The 19,359-nt window shown below is 67.1% G+C and overlaps 1 protein-coding gene across 1 annotated transcript in view; it reads left to right on the forward strand.

The window, feature by feature from the left end:
• Positions 1–18,583, forward strand: part of LOC138100143 (adhesion G protein-coupled receptor L1-like) — a 39,407-nt gene extending 20,824 nt beyond the window's left edge. Inside the window, 11 exon segments of the mRNA XM_068997869.1 lie at positions 2,668–2,877; positions 4,989–5,209; positions 6,708–6,774; positions 8,988–9,079; positions 10,545–10,713; positions 12,094–12,222; positions 15,716–15,812; positions 16,278–16,433; positions 17,042–17,059; positions 18,011–18,228; positions 18,230–18,583. Of these exon segments, the coding sequence (XP_068853970.1) occupies positions 2,668–2,877; positions 4,989–5,209; positions 6,708–6,774; positions 8,988–9,079; positions 10,545–10,713; positions 12,094–12,222; positions 15,716–15,812; positions 16,278–16,433; positions 17,042–17,059; positions 18,011–18,228; positions 18,230–18,583 (1,731 nt within the window).
• The last annotated feature ends 776 nt before the right edge of the window (positions 18,584–19,359 follow it).

Genomic DNA, 19,359 nt, shown 5'->3' on the forward strand with positions numbered 1-19,359 from the left:
ACACACAGCTGGGCACAGCTGGGCACACCCACACACACAGCTGGGCACACACACACAGCTGGGCACAGCTGGGCACAGCCAGGCAGACACACACAGCTGGGCACAGCTGGGCACACACACACACACAGCTGGGCACAGCTGGGCACACACACACAGCTGGGCACAGCCAGGCACACACACACACACACACACACACACACAGAGCTGGGCACAGCTGGGCACACACACACACACAGCTGGGCACAGCTGGGCACACACACACACACAGCTGGGCACAGCCGGGCACACACACACACACAGCTGGGCACAGCTGGGCACACCTGGGCACAGCTGGGCACACACACACAGCTGGGCACAGCTGGGCACAGCTGGGCACACACACACACACAGCTGGGCACAGCTGGGCACAGCCAGGCACACACACACAGCTGGGCACAGCTGGGCACACACACACAGCTGGGCACAGCTGGGCACAGCTGGGCACAGCTGGGCACACACACACAGCTGGGCACAGCTGGGCACACACACACAGCTGGGCACAGCCAGGCACACACACACACAGAGCTGGGCACAGCTGGGCACAGCCAGGCAGACACACACAGCTGGGCACAGCTGGGCACACACACACACACAGCTGGGCACAGCTGGGCACACACACACAGCTGGGCACAGCCAGGCACACACACACACACACACACACACACACAGAGCTGGGCACAGCTGGGCACAGCTGGGCACGCACACACAGCTGAGCACACCTGAGCACACACACACCTGGGCACACCTGGGCACACACACGCACCTGGGCACACCTGGGACATCTGGGACACACCTGGGCACACCTGAGATAGCTGGGGCACACCTAGGCACACCTGGGACATGTGGGACACACCTGGGCACACACACACCTGGGCACACCTGGGACATGTGGGACACACCTGGGCACACACACACCTGGGCACACCTGGGACATCTGGGACACACCTGGGCACACACACACACACACACCTGGGCACACCTGGGGCACACCTGGGCACACACACACACCTGGGCACACCTGGGCACACCTGGGCACACCTGGGACATGTGCGACACACCTGGGCACACCTGAGATAGCTGGGGCACACCTGGGGCACACCTGGGACATTTGCGACACACCTGGGCACACACACCTAGGCACACCTGGGCACACCTGGGCACATATAGGCACACCTGGGCACACCTGAGATAGCTGGGGCACACCTGGGCACACACACACCCCTGGGCACACCCGGGGCACACCTGGGCACACACACACACACCTGGGCACACACACACCCACCCCTGGGCACACCTGGGCACACACCCACCTCTGGGCACACCCGGGCACACCCGGGCACACCTGGGCACACACACACCCCTGGGCACACCCGGGCACACCTGGGCACCCACAGCTGATGCCCCTGCAGCCAGGGGAGTCCTGGCTGTCCCCGTCCCTTCTGTGACTGCGGCTGGGCCCCGGTGACCCCAATCCCCCGTCCCACCCCCCAATTCCCGTTTTCCCGCGTTTCCCACAGGTCCCGCAGCGGCTGAACGAGGTGCTGCTGTCAGGGACCACCTGGGCTGGGATCCTGCTGGCCCCTGTCCCTCCTGGTGGCCCCTATCCCCTCCTGCTGGTCCCTGTCCCCTCCTGCTGGTCCTTGTCCCCTCCTGCTGGCCCCTATCCCCTCCTGCTGGTCCTTGTCCCCTCCTGCTGGCCCCTGTCCCCTTCTGGTGGCCCCTATCCCTCCTGCTGGTCCCTGTCCCCTCCTGGTGGCCCCTGTCCCCTCCTGCTGGTCCTTGTCCCCTCCTGGTGGCCCCTGTCCCCTCCTGCTGGTCCCTGTCGCCTCCTGCTGGTCCTTGTCCCCTCCTGGTGGCCCCTGTCCCCTCCTGCTGGCCCCTGTCCCTCCCCATGACCACGGCTGGGTCCAGGTGACCCCAAAACCCTCCAAGTCCCTTTGCCCACCCCGGAATTCCCGGTTTCCCGCAGTTCCCGGGGCGGCTGAACGAGGTGCTGCTGTCGGTGATCACCTGGGCTGGGATCCTGCTGGCCCCTGTCCCCTCCTGCTGGTCCTTGTCCCCTCCTGCTGGCCCCTGTCCCCTCCTGCTGGCCCCTGTCCCTCCCCATGACCACGGCTGGGTCCAGGTGACCCCAAAACCCTCCAAGTCCCTCCGCTCACCCCAGAATTCCCATTTTCCTGCTGGTTTCTGGCAGGTATCAGGAAACCCGGTTCAGGTTCCTGGTTCAGACCCTCACTCAGGTGCTGCTGTCGGTGACCACCTGGGCTGGGATCCTGGTGGCCCCTGGCCCCTCCTGGTGGCCCCTGGCCCTCCTCATAACTGTGGCTGGATCCAGAGGACCCCCAAAACCACCTAAATTCCCTCTCTTACCCTGGAATTCCCATTTTCCTGCAGTTCCTGTGGCGGTTGAACGCGGTGCTGCTGTCAGGGATCACCTGGGCTGGGATCCTGGTGGTCCCTGTCCCCTCCTGGTGGTCCCTGTCCCCTCCTGATGGCCCCTGTCCCCTCCTGCTGGCCCCTGTCCCCTCCTGCTGGCCCCTGTCCCTCCCCATGACCACGGCTGGGTCCAGGTGACCCCAAAACCCTCCAAGTCCCTTTGCCCACCCCGGAATTCCCGGTTTCCCGCAGTTCCCGGGGCGGCTGAACGAGGTGCTGCTGTCGGTGATCACCTGGGCTGGGATCCTGGTGGCCCTGCTGTGCCTGGGCCTGTCCATCTCGGCCTTCTGCTGCCTGCGGGGGCTGCCCTCGGAGCGCACCACGATCCACAAGAACCTCTGCATCAGCCTCTTCCTCGCCGAGCTGCTCTTCCTCGTCGGCATCGACAAGACACAGTACCAGGTGAGGCTGGCACCCCTGGCACACCCCTGGCACCCCCCTGGCACACCCCTGGGACTCCAAAGGGACAGCCCACAGCACACCTGGGACCCCCGAGGGACAATCCGTGGCACACCTGGCAGAGCCCATGAATGAAGGGACTCCTGAAGGACAGCCCATGGCACACCTGGAGCCCCCAGGACACCCCTGGGAGCCCCAAGGGAGCACCCCTGGCACCACGGGGCCCTCACAGCGCCCCTGGGACTCCTCATGGCACACCTGGACCACCGTGGGACTCCCCGTGGCACACCTGGGACATCCCAGAACAGCCCTGAGACCCCTGGAACATCCCATTGCACCCCACAGCACCCTGGGGATGCCCAGAGGGCAGCCCATGGCACACGTGGGAGCCCGAAGGACAGTCCACAGGACACCTGGGACACCCCATGGCACACCGAGGGCACCTGGGATCCCCAAGGGACCACCCATGATGCAGCTCGGACATTCCAGGACACCCCATGGCACACCTGGGACACCCATCTTCGGGCAGTGCCTCTGCCCACGCTGTCCCTGTGCCCACGCTGTCCCTGTGCCCGCAGGTGGCCGGTCCCATCCTGGGGCAGTCCCTGTGCCCACCCTGTCCCTGTGCCCACGCTGTCCCTGTGCCCACGGGTGGCCTGTCCCATCTTCGGACAGTCCCTGTGCCCACAGGTGGCCTGTCCCATCTTCAGGCAGTCCCTGTGCCCACAGTGCCCCTGTGCCCACACTGCCCCTGTGCCCACGCTGTCCCTGTGCCCGCAGGTGGCCGGTCCCATCCTGGGGCAGTCCCTGTGCCCACACTGTCCCTGTCCCTGTGCCCGCAGGTGGCCTGTCCCATCTTCAGGCTGTCCCTGTACCCACTCTGTCCCTGTGCCCACAGGTGGCCAGTCCCATCCTGGGCCTGTCCCTGTGCCCACTCTGTCCCTGTGTCCACAGGTGGCCTGTCCCATCCTGGGGCAGTCCCTGTACCCACGCTGTCCCTGTGCCCACCATGTCCCTGTGCCCACCCTGTCCCTGTGCCCACGCTGTCCCTGTCCCTGCAGGTGGCCTGTCCCATCCTGGGGCAGTCCCTGTACCCATGCTGTCCCTGTGCCCACTCTGTCCCTGTGCCCACGCTGTCCCTGTGCCCGCAGGTGGCCTGTCCCATCCTGGGGCAGTCCCTGTGCCCACCCTGTCCCTGTGCCCATGCTGTCCCTGTGCCCACACTGTCCCTGTGCCCACCCTGTCCCTGTGCCCGCAGGTGGCCTGTCCCATCCTGGGCCTGTCCCTGTGCCCACCCTGTCCCTGTGCCCATGCTGTCCCTGTGCCCACACTGTCCCTGTGCCCACCCTGTCCCTGTGCCCACCCTGTCCCTGTGCCCACACTGTCCCTGTGCCCACGCTGTCCCTGTGCCCACCCTGTCCCTGTGCCCACCCTGTCCCTGTGCCCACGCTGTCCCTGTGCCCGCACTGTCCCTGTGCCCACCCTGTCCCTGTGCCCGCAGGTGGCCTGTCCCATCCTGGGGCAGTCCCTGTGCCCACGCTGTCCCTGTGCCCGCACTGTCCCTGTGCCCACCCTGTCCCTGTGCCCGCAGGTGGCCTGTCCCATCCTGGGGCAGTCCCTGTGCCCACGCTGTCCCTGTGCCCACGCTGTCCCTGTGCCCACGCTGTCCCTGTGCCCGCAGGTGGCCTGTCCCATCCTGGGGCAGTCCCTGTGCCCACGCTGTCCCTGTGCCCGCACTGTCCCTGTGCCCACCCTGTCCCTGTGCCCGCAGGTGGCCTGTCCCATCCTGGGGCAGTCCCTGTGCCCACGCTGTCCCTGTGCCCACGCTGTCCCTGTGCCCACAGGTGGCCTGTCCCATCCTGGGGCAGTTCCTGTGCCCACGCTGTCCCTGTGCCCACGCTGTCCCTGTGCCCATGCTGTCCCTGTGCCCACAGGTTGCCTGTCCCATCCTGGGGCAGTTCCTGTGCCCACGCTGTCCCTGTGCCCACGCTGTCCCTGTGCCCACCCTGTCCCTGTGCCCACGCTGTCCCTGTGCCCGCAGGTGGCCTGTCCCATCCTGGGGCAGTCCCTGTGCCCACCCTGTCCCTGTGCCCACGCTGTCCCTGTGCCCGCAGGTGGCCTGTCCCATCTTCGCGGGGCTGCTGCACTATTTCTTCCTGGCGTCGTTCTCGTGGCTGTGCCTGGAGGGGGTTCACCTGTACCTGCTGCTGCTCGAGGTGTTCGACAGCGACCCCGGCCGCCGCAAGTACTACTACGCGGGGGGGTACTGCTTCCCTGCCGTCGTCGTCGCCGTCGCCGCCGCCATCGACCACCGCAGCTACGGCACCGACCAGGCGTGAGCGGGGCCGGGCCGTGGCCGGGCCGTGGCTGGGTGTGGCTGGGGTGTGCCCAGTGTGTGGCCAGGGCGTGGCTGGGGCGTGGCCTGGGTGTGGCTGGGGTGTGGCCAGGGTGAGGCTTGGGTGTGGTCTGGGTGTGGTCAGGGTGTGGTCAGGGTGTGGTGGGGTGGAGCTGGGCATAGCTGGGGTGTGGTCAGGGTGTGGCCTGGGTGTGGCCAGGGTGTGCCCGATGTGTGGCCAGGGCATGCCCAGTGTGTGCCTGGGGCGTGGCCAAGGTGTGCCCAGTGTGTGGCTGGGGCATGGCCGGGTTGTGGCCCGGTGTGTGGTCGGGGTGTGACAGGGTGTGGCTGGGTGAGGCTTGGGTGTGGTCAGGGTGTGCCCGGGGATGGAGCTGGGCATAGCTGGGGTGTGGTCAGGGTGTGTCCAGGGTGTGGCCTGGGTGTGCCCAGTGTGTGGCTGGGGCGTGGCTGGGATGCGACTGGGGCATGGCTGGGGTGTGCCCGGTGTGTGGCCAGGGCGTGGCTGGGATGTGGCCGGGACATGGCTGGGATGTGGCTGTGGTGTGCCTGGGGCGTGGCCAGGGTGTGCCCAGTGTCTGGCGGGGGTGTGCCTGGTGTGTGGCTGGGGCATGGCCAGGGCGTGGCTGGGGTGTGACTGGGGTGTGCCCAGTGTGTGGCCAGGGCATGACTGGGATGTGGCCAGGTGAGGCTTGGCTGTGGTCAGGGTGTGATGGGGTGGGGCTGGGCATAGCTGGGGTGTGGTCAGGGCGTGGTCAAGGTGTGGTCAGGGCGTGGTCAGGGCGTGGTCAGGGTGTGGCTGGGGTGGAGCTGGGCATAGCTGGGGTGTGGTCAGGGTGTGGCCAGGGTGTGGCCAGGGTGGGGCTGGGGTGGGGCTGGGCATATCTGGGGTGTGGTCAGGGCGTGGTCAGGGCGTGGCCGGGGGGTGTGGCCGGGGTGGAGCTGGGCATAGCTGGGGCGTGGCCAGGGTGTGGTCAGGGTGTGGCCAGGGCGTGGCCGGGGGGTGTGGCCGGGGTGGAGCTGGGCATAGCTGGGGCGTGGTCAGGGTGTGGCCAGGGTGTGGTCAGGGTGTGGCCAGGGTGTGGCCGGGGGTGTGGCTGGGGTGCAGCTGGGCATAGCTGGGGTGTGGTCAGGGTGTGGTCAGGGTGTGGCCAGGGTGTGGTCAGGGTGTGGCCAGGGTGTGGCCAGGGTGTGGCCAGGGTGTGGCCAGGGCGTGGCCGGGGGTGTGGCTGGGGTGCAGCTGTGGCTGGGGGCGGGGCTTCCCCATGGGGCGTGCCCAGGTGTGAATGGCGGGGCTGGGGGTGGGGCCTGAGTCGGGGGCGGGGCTTGGCACAGGGTGGGGCACAGGTGCTGCTGGGGGACTCGCCAGGTGTCAATGGGGGCTCTGGGGGAGGGGCTTTGCTGGTGGGGCGGGGTCTCCTCCCTGGGGGCGTGGCCTTACCCCGGTGGGCGTGTCCCGATGACGCCCCGCCCCCGGCAGGTGCTGGCTGCGGGTGGACAATTATTTCATCTGGAGCTTCATCGGCCCCGTGGCCTTCGTCATCCTCGTACGGGGGGCTCGGGGGGCTGCGGGGAGACCTGGGGGGCTGGGGGGAGACTGGGAGCTTTGGGGGGCTGTGGGGAGACCTGGGGGGCTGGGGGGAGACTGGGGGGAGACTGGGGGGCTTTGGGGGGCTGGGGGGCTCCGGAGGTGCAGGGATGGACCTTGGGCATCCTCGCATGGGGGATGAGGGGCTGGGAGGCTCGGGAGGGCCTCGGGGGTGCCCCAGGGGTCTGGGTTCGTGCCATGGGGCAGGTGGGGGTCCCACTGTGGGTCCTCCCATGGGGTGTGAGGCTGGGGGTCCTGCCAGGGGTCTGGGGTCCCGCTGTGGCTCTGAGTCCCTGTGGCCGTGGGTTCGGGGTACCCGGCCATGGCTCAGAGGGGATCCCACAGTGGGTCTGGGGTCTCTCCATGGGTCTGGGGTCCCATCCTTGGTCTGGGGTCCCGCAGTGGGTCTGGAGTCTCCCCGTGAGTCTGGGGTCTCTCCATGGGTCTGGGGTCCCTCCGTGGGTCTGGGGTCCCATCCTGGGTCTGGGGTCCCACAGTGGGTCTGGGGTCTCTCCATGGATCTGGGGTCCTGCAGTGGGCCTGGGGTCTCTCCATGGGCCTGGGGTCCCACAGTGGGTCTGGGGTCTCTCTGTGGGTCTGGGGTTTCTCCATGGGTCTTGGCTCCCTCTGTGGGTCTGGGCTCCCTCCGTGGGTCTGGGCTCCCTCCGTGGGTCTGGGGTCCCTCCATGGGTCTGGGGTCTCTCCGTGGGTCGGGGGTCCCTCCATGGGTCTGGGGTCCCTCTGTGGCTCTGGGCTCCCTCTGTGGGTCTGGGGTTCCACAGTGGGTCTGGGATCCCTCCGTGGGTCTGGGGTCCCTCCATGGGTCTGGGGTCCCTCCACGGGTCTGGGGTCTCTCCATGGGTCTGGGGTCCCACAGCGGGTCTGGGGTCCCTCTGTGGGTCTGGGGTCCCTCCGCGGGTCCGGGGTCCCACAGCGGGTCTGGGGTCCCTCCATGGGTCCGGGGTCCCTCTGCGGGTCTGGGGTCTCTCCGTGGGTCTGGGGTCTCTCCATGGGTCCGGGGTCCCACAGCGGGTCTGGGGTCCCTCCATGGGTCCGGGGTCCCTCTGTGGGTCTGGGGTCTCTCCGTGGGTCTGGGGTCCCACAGCGGGTCTGGGGTCCCACAGCGGGTCTGGGGTCCCTCTGCGGGTCTGGGGTCCCCCCGCGGGTCCGGGGTCCCACAGCGGGTCTGGGGTCCCTCTGTGGGTCTGGGGTCCCTCTGTGGGTCTGGGGTCCCCCCGCAGGTCCGGGGTCCCACAGCGGGTCCGGGGTCCCTCTGTGGGTCTGGGGTCTCACAGTGGGTCTGGGGTCCCTCCGCAGGTCTGGGGTCCCTCCATGGGTCTGGGCTCCCTCTGTGGGTCTGGGGTCCCTCTGCGGGTCTGGGGTCCCACAGCGGGTCTGGGGTCCCCCCGCGGGTCCGGGGTCCCTCTGTGGGTCTGGGGTCCCTCTGTGGGTCTGGGGTCCCTCTGTGGGTCTGGGGTCCCCCCGCAGGTCCGGGGTCCCTCTGTGGGTCTGGGGTCCCACAGCGGGTCTGGGGTCCCCCCGCGGGTCTGGGGTCCCTCCGCGGGTCTGGGGTCCCCCCGCGGGTCTGGGGTCCCACAGCGGGTCCGGGGTCCCACAGCGGGTCTGGGGTCCCTCTGTGGGTCTGGGGTCCCCCCACGGGTCTGGGGTCCCTCTGTGGGTGTGGGGTCTCACAGCGGGTCTGGGGTCCCTCTGTGGGTGTGGGGTCTCACAGTGGGTCTGGGGTCCCTCTGTGGGTCTGGGGTCCCTCTGTGGGTCCGGGGTCCCTCTGTGGGTCTGGGGTCCCACAGCGGGTCTGGGGTCCCCCCGCAGGTCCGGGGTCCCTCTGCGGGTCTGGGGTCCCTCTGTGGGTCTGGGGTTCCCCCGCGGGTCCGGGGTCCCACAGCGGGTCTGGGGTCCCTCCATGGGTCCGGGGTCCCTCTGTGGGTCTGGGGTCTCTCCATGGGTCTGGGGTCCCCCCGCGGGTCTGGGGTCTCACAGCGGGTCCGGGGTCCCTCTGTGGGTCCGGGGTCCCTCTGTGGGTCTGGGGTCTCTCCATGGGTCTGGGGTCCCACAGCGGGTCTGGGGTCCCTCCGCGGGTCTGGGATCTCTCCATGGGTCTGGGGTCCCCCCGCGGCTCCGGGGTCCCACAGCGGGTGCGGGGTCCCCCCGCAGGTGACGCTGGTGTTCCTGCTGGTCACCCTGCACAAGATGCTGCGCAGCTCGGCCGCCCTCAAACCCGACTCCAGCCGCCTGGACAGCATCAGGTGGGGGGACCCCCAACGGGGGACCCCCAACGGGGGACCCCAAACGGAACCCCCAAAGGGGGGGACCTGCGAAGCCGGGAGGGACCCCAGCCGGGACCCCCGATGGGCGCCCGCGAACAGGGGGGACCCCAAATGCGACCCCTGTGTTCGAGGGGGCCCAAATGAGACCCCGAACGGGGGATCCCAGAGGGGAGCCCTGACCGGGGGCCGCCCCGAACCGGACCCCAAACAGGGCAGGGAGGGACCCCCGAAACCAGGCCCCAACTCCCCTCTAACTGCCCCGCTGTGGGTGCTGGGAATCCCAGTCCCTCCCAGTCCCTCCCAGTCCCCTCCAGTCCCCTCCCAGTCCCTCCCAGTGCCCTCCAGTCCCCTCCCAGTCCCTCCCAGTCCCCTCCAGTCCCCTCCCAGTCCCCTCCCAGTCTCTCCCAGTGCCCTCCAGTCCCCTCCCAGTCCCCTCCCAGTCTCTCCCAGTGCCCTCCAGTCCCCTCCCAGTCCCCTCCAGTCCCCTCCCAGTCCCCCCAGTCCCCTCCCAGTCCCCTCCCAGTGGCCTCCCAGTCCCCTCCAGTCCCCTCCCAGTCCCCTCCGGTCCCCCCAGTCCCCTCCCAGTCCCCCCCCAGTCCCCGCAGTCCCCTCCCAGTCCCTCCCAGTCCCTCCCAGTACCCTCCAGTCCTCCCAGTCCCCCCAGTCCCTCCCAGTGGCCTCCCAGTGGCCTCCCAGTGCCCCCCAGTCCCCTCCGGTCCCCTCCGGTCCCCCCAGACCCCTCCCAGTCCCTCCCAGTCCCTCCCAGTGCCCTCCCAGTCCCCTCCAGTCCCTCCCAGTCCCTCCCAGTCCCTCCCAGTCCCTCCCAGTGCCCTCCAGTCCCTCCCAGTTCCCCCCAGTCCCTCCCAGTGCCCTCCAGTCCCCTCCCAGTCCCTCCCAGTCCCCTCCAGTCCCTCCCAGTCCCCCCATCCCCTCCCAGTCCCCTCCCAGTCCCCTCCAGTCCCCTCCCGTCCCTCCCAGTCCCCCCCGTCCCCTCCCAGTCCCCTCCCAGTCCCTCCCAGTCCCCTCCAGTCCCCTCCCACTCCCCTCCCAGTCCCCCCCCAGTCCCCTCCCAGTCCCCTCCCAGTCCCTCCTGGTGCCCTTCAGTGCCCTGCCACTGCCCTGCAATGCCCCCCAGTGCCCTCCAGTTTCTCCCCGTGCCTCCCAGTCCCTTCCAGTACCCTCCCAGTGTCTCCCACTGCCCTCCAGTGCCTTCCCAGTCTCTCCCAGTCCCTTCCAGTACCCTTTCAGTGCCTTCCAATACCCTCCAGTACCATCCCAGTCTCTGCCAGTGCCCTCCCAGTCCCCTCATTCAGCATCTCTGGGAGTCCCGCTGCTCCCCAGTGCCCTCCCAGTCCCCTCATTCAGCATCTCTGGGAGTCCCACTGCTCCCCAGTGCCCTCCCAGTGCCTCCCAGTGCCCCCAGTTGACGGCGGGTGCCCCGCAGGTCGTGGGCGCTGGGGGCCATCGCGCTGCTGCTGCTGCTGGGGCTCACCTGGGCCTTCGGGCTCCTGTTTGTGACCCGCGAGTCGGTGCTGACGGCGTCGCTGTTCACGGCCTGCAACGCCCTGCAGGGCACCTTCATCTTCCTCTTCCACTGCGCCCTCCAGAAGAAGGTGGGGGGGGGGGCCGGGGGCACTGGGAGGGACTGGGAGGGACTGGGAGGGTGCTGGGACACACAGAGATCATGAATAAGGGACACTGGGAGGGCACGGGGGGGACACCGGTCAAGCACCTTCATCTTCCACTGCGCCCTCCAGAAGGTCTGGGGGAGACTGGGGGGCACTGGGAGGAACTGGGATGGACTGGGATGCCCAGAGACCATAAAAAGGGGGCACTGGGAAGGACTGGGAGGGACTGGGAGGGACTGGGAGGGTGCTGGGACACACAGAGATCCTGAATAAGCGACACTGGGAGGGCACGGGGGGGACACCGGTCAAGCACCTTCATCTTCCACTGCGCCCTCCAGAAGGTCTGGGGGAGACTGGGAGGAACTGGGAGGGACTGGGACGCCCAGAGACCATGAAAAAGGGACACTGGGAAGGACTGGGAGGGCACTGGGAGGGACTGGGACAGAGTGGGACCCCCAGAGATCAGGAATGAAGGAACTGGAAGGACACTGGGGAGGCACCTTCATCTTCCACTGTGCCCTCCAGAAAAAGATGTGGGGGACACTGGGAGAGACGGAGGAAGAGTGGGAGGGACTGGGATCCTCACAGACCATGAATGAGGGGCACTGGGAGGAACTGGGGGGCACTGGGAGAGACTGGGAGGTACTGGGAGAGACTGAGACCTCCAGAGATCACGAATAAGGGCACTGGGAGGGACTGGGAGGGACTGGGACCTCCAGAGATCACGAATAAGAGCACTGGGAGGGCACTGGGAGGGACTGGGAGGGACTGGGGAGGCAGCTGGAGGCACTGGGACATTAATGGGGGGGCTGCTGGGCTGTTACTGGGGGGCCCCCAGTTGCACCAGGAGCTCAGGAAGTGGCACTGAGGGCACTGGGAGGTGACTGGGGGGTCGCTGAGGGGCTACTGGGGGTCACTGGGGTGTTACTGGGGTGAACTGGTGGGCATCGACCCGCCCGGAACCCTCCCAGGTGCACGGGGAGCTCAGCAAGTGCCTGCGGCACTGGGAGCACTGGATTTCACTGGGTGTTACTGGGGGCCACTGTGGGGCACTGGGAGGTTACTGGGTGTTACTGGGGGGGTCACTGGTGCGTTACTGGTGTGAACTGGTGTGAACTGGTGTGAACTGGTGTGTTCTGGGTGTTACTGGGGGGTCACTGGTGTGTTACTGGTGTGAACTGGTGTGAACTGGTGTGTTCCCCAGGTGCACCGGGAGCTCAGCAAGTGCCTGCGGCACTGGGAGCACTGGATTTCACTGGGTGTTACTGGGGGTCACTGTGGGGCACTGGGAGGTTACTGGGTGTTACTGGGGGGGTCACTGGTGTGAACTGGTGTGTTACTGGTGTGAACTGGTGTGTTCCCCAGGTGCACCGGGAGCTCAGCAAGTGCCTGCGGCACTCGGGGTGTTGCCTCAGGGGCCCCCCCGGGACCTCCCTGGGCGCCCTCAAACCCTCGGCCGCCCGCGCCCACCCCCGGTACTACAGCGGCACCCAGGTGGGGACCCCAAAAACCTCCCCTAAACCCCACCCCGGTACTACAGCGGCACCCAGGTGGGGACCCCAAAAACACCCCAAAAACCTCCCCTAAACCCCACCCCGGAACTACAGCGGCACCCAGGTGGGGACCCCAAAAACACCCCAAAAACACCCCCAAAACCCCACCCCGGTACTACAGCGGCACCCAGGTGGGGACCCCAAAAACACCCCAAAAACACCCCCAAAACCCCACCCCGGTACTACAGCGGCACCCAGGTGGGGACCCCAAAAACACCCCAAAAACCTCCCCTAAACCCCACCCCGGTGCTACAGCGGCACCCAGGTGGGGACCCCAAAAACCTCCCCTAAACACAGCAGCACCCAGGTGGGGACCCCAAAAACACCCCAAAAACACCCCCAAAACCCCACCCCGGTACTACAGCGGCACCCAGGTGGGGACCCCAAAAACACCCCAAAAACCTCCCCTAAACCCCACCCCGGTGCTACAGCGGCACCCAGGTGGGGACCCCAAAAACCTCCCCTAAACACAGCAGCACCCAGGTGGGGACCCCAAAAACACCCCAAAAACACCCCCAAAACCCCACCCCGGTACTACAGCGGCACCCAGGTGGGGACCCCAACTACACCCCAAAAACCTCCCCTAAACCCCACCCCGGTACTACAGCGGCACCCAGGTGGGGACCCCAAAAACACCCCAAAAACCTCCCCTAAACCCCACCCCCGGCACTACAGCGGCACCCAGGTGGGGACCCCAAAAACCTCCCCTAAACACAGCAGCACCCAGGTGGGGACCCCAAAGCCCCCCCAGAAATCCCCCCCGATAGGATAGGGGGTCTTTGAGGGACCTCTCACAGAGATGGGGGCCTGGGGAGAGCCCTCGCAGCCCCATAGCTTTGAAAAATCCCAAATCCCGCAGAGCACCCCCCAATCCCATAGACACCCTCCCAGAGGCCCCCAAATCTCACAGAGACCCCCGCCAAGACCCCCCCCAAGAAACCCCATCCACTTCCAGAGACCCCCCAATCCCATTAACCCCACCCAGAGACCCCCATATGGGATTGGGGAAGGTCTCTGGGGGAGCGTTTATGGGATTTCCAACCTCTATTTCTCTCCCTTTTCCTGCTCTTTTTCTCCTCACATTTCCCACCTTTTTTGGTTTTTCTTTTCCTGTGTTTTTTTCTTACCTTTTTCACTCCTTTTTCTCTTCACGTTTCCCACCCTTTTTTGTTTAGCTTTTCTCTTCCATTTTCCATTCTTCTCCCCTTTCTCACCCTTTTCTATTCCATTTTCCCAACATCTTTCCTTCACGATTTCCACCCTTTTTTCTTCCCTTTTTTCCTGCCCTTTCCGCTCACTTTTCCCACTTTTTTTCTCTCACATTTCCCACACTTTTTCAACTCAGGTTTGCCACAGTTCTCCCCTCACGTTTCCCGCCCTTTTCCCCCTCACGTTTCCCGCCCTTTTCCCCTCACGTTTCCCACCCTTTTTCCCTTCACATTTCCCACCCTTTTTCCCCCTCACAATTCCCACCCTTTCCCCCTGCCTTTCCCTCCTTTTCTCCCCTCACGTTTCTCGCCTTTTTCCCCTCAAGTTTCCCACCCTTTTTGGTCTCACATTTCCCACCCTTTTCCCCCTCACATTTCCCCCCCGTTTTCTCCTCACATTTCCCACCCTTTCCCCCCTCATTTTCCTGCCTTTTTCCCCTCATGTTTCCCACCTTTTTGGTCTCACATTTCCCACCCTTTTCCCCTCATGGTTGCCACCCTTTCCCCCCCACATTTCCCACCCTTTTAGCCCTCACATTCCCCACCCTTTTCCCCCCTACCTTTCTCTCCTTTTCTCCCCTTACATTTCTCACCTTTTCCCCCTCAAGTTTCCCACCCTTTTTCCCCCTCACATTTCCCACCCTTTTTCCCCCCTCATGTTTCCCACCCTTTTCTCCCTCACATTTCCCTCCATTTTCCCCCCTACCTTTCCCACCCTTTTCTCCCCTCAGGTTTGCCACCCTTTTCCCCTCATGATGCCCACCCCTTTTTCCCCTCACGTTTCCCGCCCTTTTTTCCCCTCACATTCCCCACCCTTTTAGCCCTCATGTTTCCCATGCTTTTCCCCCTCACATTCCCCACCCTTTTCCCCACCTTTCCCTCCTTTTCTCCCCTCAGGTTTCTCGCCTTTTTCCCCTCACATTTCTCACCCTTTCCCCCTCACATTTCCTGCCCTTTTCCCCCTCACATTTCCCACCCTTCCCCCTCATTCTCCTGCCTTTTTCCCCTCATGTTTCCCACCCTTTTTCCCCTCATGTTTCCCGCCCTTTTCCCCCCCTCATGTTTCCCACCCTTTTCTCCCTCATTTTTCCCCCCATTTTCCCCCCTACCTTTCCCACCCTTTTCTCTCCTCAGGTTTGCCACCCTTTTCCCCTCATGATGCCCACACCTTTCTCCTCTCACATTCCCCATCCTTTTCCCCCTGCCTTTCCCTCCTTTTCTCCCCTCACGTTTCTCACCTTTTTCCCCTCAAGTTTCCCACCCTTTTTGGTCTCACATTTCCCACCCTTTTCCCCCTCACATTTCCCGCCTTTTTCTCCTCGTTTCCCGCCCTTTCCCCCCTCACGTTTCCCACCCTTTTTCTCCTCAGGTTTCCCACCCTTTTCCCCTCACATTTCCCACCCTTTCCCCTCACATTCCCCACCCTTTTCCCCTCACATTTCCCACCCTTTTCCCCTCACATTCCCCACCCTTTTCCCCCTCACATTTCCCGCCCTTTCCCCTCCCTTTTTCTGCCCTTTCCCCCTCAGACTTCAAACACTTTTTCCCATCACTTTTCCCTGCCCCTTTTCCCCTCAACTTAAATCCTGAGGCTGCCACACCCTCCTCATCACTCTTGGCCCTGCCTGTCAATCACTCTGCAGCGCCGATCCTGCCTGTCAATCACTTTGATTCCTGCCTGTCACCCAGCTGATGCCAGCTGTCAATCACTCCTGTCCTGCCTGTCAGTCCCACACAGACCCCCCCCCCCCCAGCCCTCCCAGCCCCCCAGATAACCCCCCCAAACTCACCCCCAATACTACAGCAGCACCCAGGTTGGGACCACCCCACCCCAAGGAAACCCAAAGCCCTCGGAACCCCCAAACCCATCTCTGGGCCCCCAAACCCACTCCACACCCAGGTGGGGAACCTCCCCACGGCACCCTCAAATCCCTCCGGACCCACAAATCCCCCCTGACACACCCAGACCGTCCCCCGGGTGCAGGTGGGACCCCTCCATACCCTCCCAAACCCACCTGTGGCACCCCTAGGTCCCCCCGGCTTCCCCCAAAACCCCCTGGACCCAAAAATTCCCTCCAACTCCACCAGGCTATGGGTGCTGGTTGTGGGGACACCTCGGGGTGGGGGCTCCGGGGGTATTCTGGGGTGTTTGGGGGAGTCCAGGGGGGTTCTGGAGTGGGTTTTGGGGCGTTCTGGGGGGTCCCAGCCCCACCATTGTCCTCCCAGAGCCGGATCCGGAGGATGTGGAACGACACGGTCCGGAAACAGACGGAGTCGAGTTTTATGGGGGGGGACCTGAACAGCACCCCGACCTTGAACCGAGGTGAGACCCCCTCCCCAAAAAAACCCCAAGCCCCCCCACTCTGAACAGAGGTGAGACCCCCTCCCCAGGAATCCCCAGAGACCCTCCTCCACCCCAAACAGAGGTGAGACCCCTCCCCAGAAACCCCCCAGAGACCCCAAAGATCCTTCTGGGAGCCCCCCTGGACCCTCTCAGACCCCCAGGGCCCTTCCCAGAGACCACCCAAGACCCCTCCCCAGACCCCCTGGGATGCCCCAGATCCACCTCAGACCCCCTGAGCCTCTCCCTCCCCTCCCCCGTGACCCCCTGGGATCCCCTCAGACCCCCTGGGACCCCTCTGATCCCTCCCAGGCCTCAAGACCCCTCTGGGACCCCCATGGGACCGCCCAGACTCCACTCAGACCCCTCCAGAAACACTCTTGGGGTACCTAGACCCCCCCTCCCAGATCTCCTGTGACCCCCCCAGGACCCTCTCAGACCCCCCAGGACCCCCATGTGTGACCCCCCCACCCCTCTCTGCAGGGTCGCACCTCCTGCCCAACCCGGTGCTGCCGCCGCGGGGGGGGTCGAGCCCCTACAACACCCTCCTGGCTGAGGGGGGGGGCTTCACCCCCGCCTCCCCCCCCGCCTTCACTGCCCCAGGTGGGTCTGGGGGGGGCACGACCCTCCAAACTGCCCCCAAAACCTCCAGGATCCCCCCCCCCAAATCCCCTGACAGCCCCTTCCTCACCCCCCCCCCCCCACCAGGTGGGTTCAGGGGAGGTTTGGGGGGGTCCTGGGTGCTCCCTCCCTGAACACCCCCATTTCAACACCCCAGGGGGCCCTTGGTCCCACAAAATCCCCCCCCACACCCCTCTGGATCCCCCCAAAATCCCCCCACAGCCCCCACCCCCTCCTGCAGCCGCCCCCAGGGTGGGAATGGGGGGATTTTTGGGGGGGCCCTGGGTGCTGCCCCCCCCGAATGCCCCAATTTCAGCCCCGGGGTGGGAATGGGAGGATTTGCCCCCCCCCCCCCCAACTGCCCCAAACCACCTGGGGCCCCCTCAAACTCCCCCACAGCCCCCCACGGAGGGGGACAGGGGGTCCTGACCCCACCCAACCCCCCTGGAGCCCAAATCCGCCCCCAGTGTCCCCAAATGTCCCACCTGTGGGGCCGGCGGGGGGTGCTGGGGATTTGGGGCGTCTCGGGGGGAAATTGGGGGCTCCGGGGGGGGGTCAGGACCCCCCCTAACTGCTGCCTCCGTCCCCAGGGAGCTTCCGCGACAACAGTAAGTGCCCCCCCATGTCCCCCCCGCACCCCCATCTTGTGCCCCCACCCCCCCCATTTGCCCCCTACAGCCCCGACTGAGCCCCCCCCTCCCCTCAGACTCTCCCCAGACCCGCCCCCAAACCCCCTGTGGCCCTCCAGACCCACTCAGTGACCCCCCCAAACCTCCTCTACAGCCCCCCAGACCCCACTGACCCCACTGACCCCCCCAAACCCTCCCCAGCACCCCAGTTGCTGCTGTATCTCCCCAAACCCCCCAAATGACCCCCCCAGGCCCCCCCACTGACCCCTCCAACCCCCCAATGACCCCCCCAGCCCCCGCACTGACCCTCCAAACCCCCCCACTGACCCCTTCAAGCCCCCAATGACCCCCCCAGGCCCCCCCACTGACCCCTTCAACCCCCCCAATGACCCCCCAAACCACCCCCACCGACCCTCCAACCCCCCAATGACCCCCCTGACCCCCCCACTGACCCTCCAAACCCCCCCACTGACCCCTTCAAGCCCCCAATGACCCCCCCAGCCCCCACACTGGCCCTCCAACCCCCCCCAATGACCCCCCCAGGTCCCCCCACTGACCCCTCCAAGCCCCTCCTGAGCCCCCCAGATCCCCCAATGACCCCCCAACCCCCCCACTGACGCCCCCAGCCCCCCCCACTGACCCTCCAACCCCCCCAATGACCCCCCCAGCCCCCCCCACTGACCCTCCAACCCCCCCAATGACCCCCCCAGCGACCCCTTCAAGCCCTCCAATGACCCCCCCACTGACCCGCCAGCCCCCCCATTGACCCTCCAACCCCCCCAATGACCCCCCCAGCCCCCCCCACTGACCCTCCAACCCCCCACTGACCCCCCCAGCCCCCCCCACTGACCCCTTCAGACCCCCCCACCGTGACCCCCCCCCAACAGCCCCACCCCCCTCACTGACCCCCCCCCTCCCCCATCCCCGCAGAGCCCCCCCGGGAGCCCCCGGAGCCGCTGCCCCTCAACGGCAACTTCAACAACAGCTACAGCCTGCGGGGGGGCCCCGAGGGGGGGCCCGGGGGGGTGGCCCCGGGCCGGGGGGGGTGCCCGGGGGGGGCCCCCTCGGACCCCGCGGCGCTGGAGAAGATGATCATCTCGGAGCTGGTGCACAACAACCTGCGGGGGGGCGGCTCCGCGCACGGGGGGGGCCCCCCCCCCGCCGCCCCCCCCGCCGCCGCCCCCTCCCCCGCCCCCCGCCGAGCCCCCCCCCGGCGCCCCCGAGCTGGGGCTGCTCTACCAGGAGCTGGCGCGGGGGGGGCCGGGCGGGCTGGGACCCCCCCCCCGACCCCCCCCGCGACCCCCGGCACCCCCCCCCCGCCGCCGCGGGACTACCCCGACAGCAGCCCCGAGGGGCCCCCCCCCCGCCCCTCCGTACCTGGGGGGGCCCCCCCGCGCGCCCCCCCCCAACCGCCGGCACAGCCCCGAGACCTTCGGGGGGCCCGAGGGGGGCGCGGGGGGGGCCGAGCCCGACGGGCAGATGCAGCTGGTGACCAGCCTGTGAGACCCCCGGGCGGGGCTGGGGGCACGCGGGACCCCCCTGGCGCTCCGGGACCCCCCCCCCCAGAGGGGGCTCTGGGGGCACTCCGGGACCCCCCCGTGCGAGGGAGCGGGGGCGCGCGGGGGTCCCGAGGTCACATCGGGACCCCCCCCTTGCAAGGGGGTCCGGCCTCGCTCGAGGATGTGGCCGGGGGGGGGGCCGGGAGGGGGCTGGGCGTGCGCGAGGACCCCCCCTCGCACGAGGGTCCGGGGGCACACGAGGCTGGGGGGCACAACCGGGGCCCGGCCTTGCACTCGGACGTGCTCGGGGGGCACACGGGGGGCTGGGCTGGCACGAGGACCCCCCCCCTCGCTCGAGGGTCTGGGGGCACGCGGGGCCGGGGGGCACAACCGGGACCCCCCCCTCGCTCGAGGGTCTGGGGGCACACGCGGGGCTGGGGGGCACAACCGGGACCCCCCCTCGCTCGAGGGTCTGGGGGCACACGCGGGGCTGGGGGGCACAACCGGGACCCCCCCCCTCGCTCGAGGGTCCGGCCTCGCAGCAGGACGTGGCCGGGGGGAGCTGGGCTTGCACGAGGACCCCCCTCGCACGCGGACGTGGCCTCGCGCGGGGCTCCGGCCCCGAGCAGAGACCCCCCCTCGCTCCAGGGTGCGGGGGCACACGAGGACCCGGCCTCGAGCTACGGCTCCCTCGCACGAGGACCCGGCCTTGCACAAGGATTCAGCCTTGCACAAGGATTCAGCCTTGCACGAGGATTCGGCCTCGCACAGGGACCTGGC

The sequence above is a fragment of the Aphelocoma coerulescens genome, chromosome 30, assembly GCF_041296385.1.
Source record: "Aphelocoma coerulescens isolate FSJ_1873_10779 chromosome 30, UR_Acoe_1.0, whole genome shotgun sequence".
Taxonomy (NCBI): Eukaryota; Metazoa; Chordata; class Aves; order Passeriformes; family Corvidae; genus Aphelocoma; species Aphelocoma coerulescens.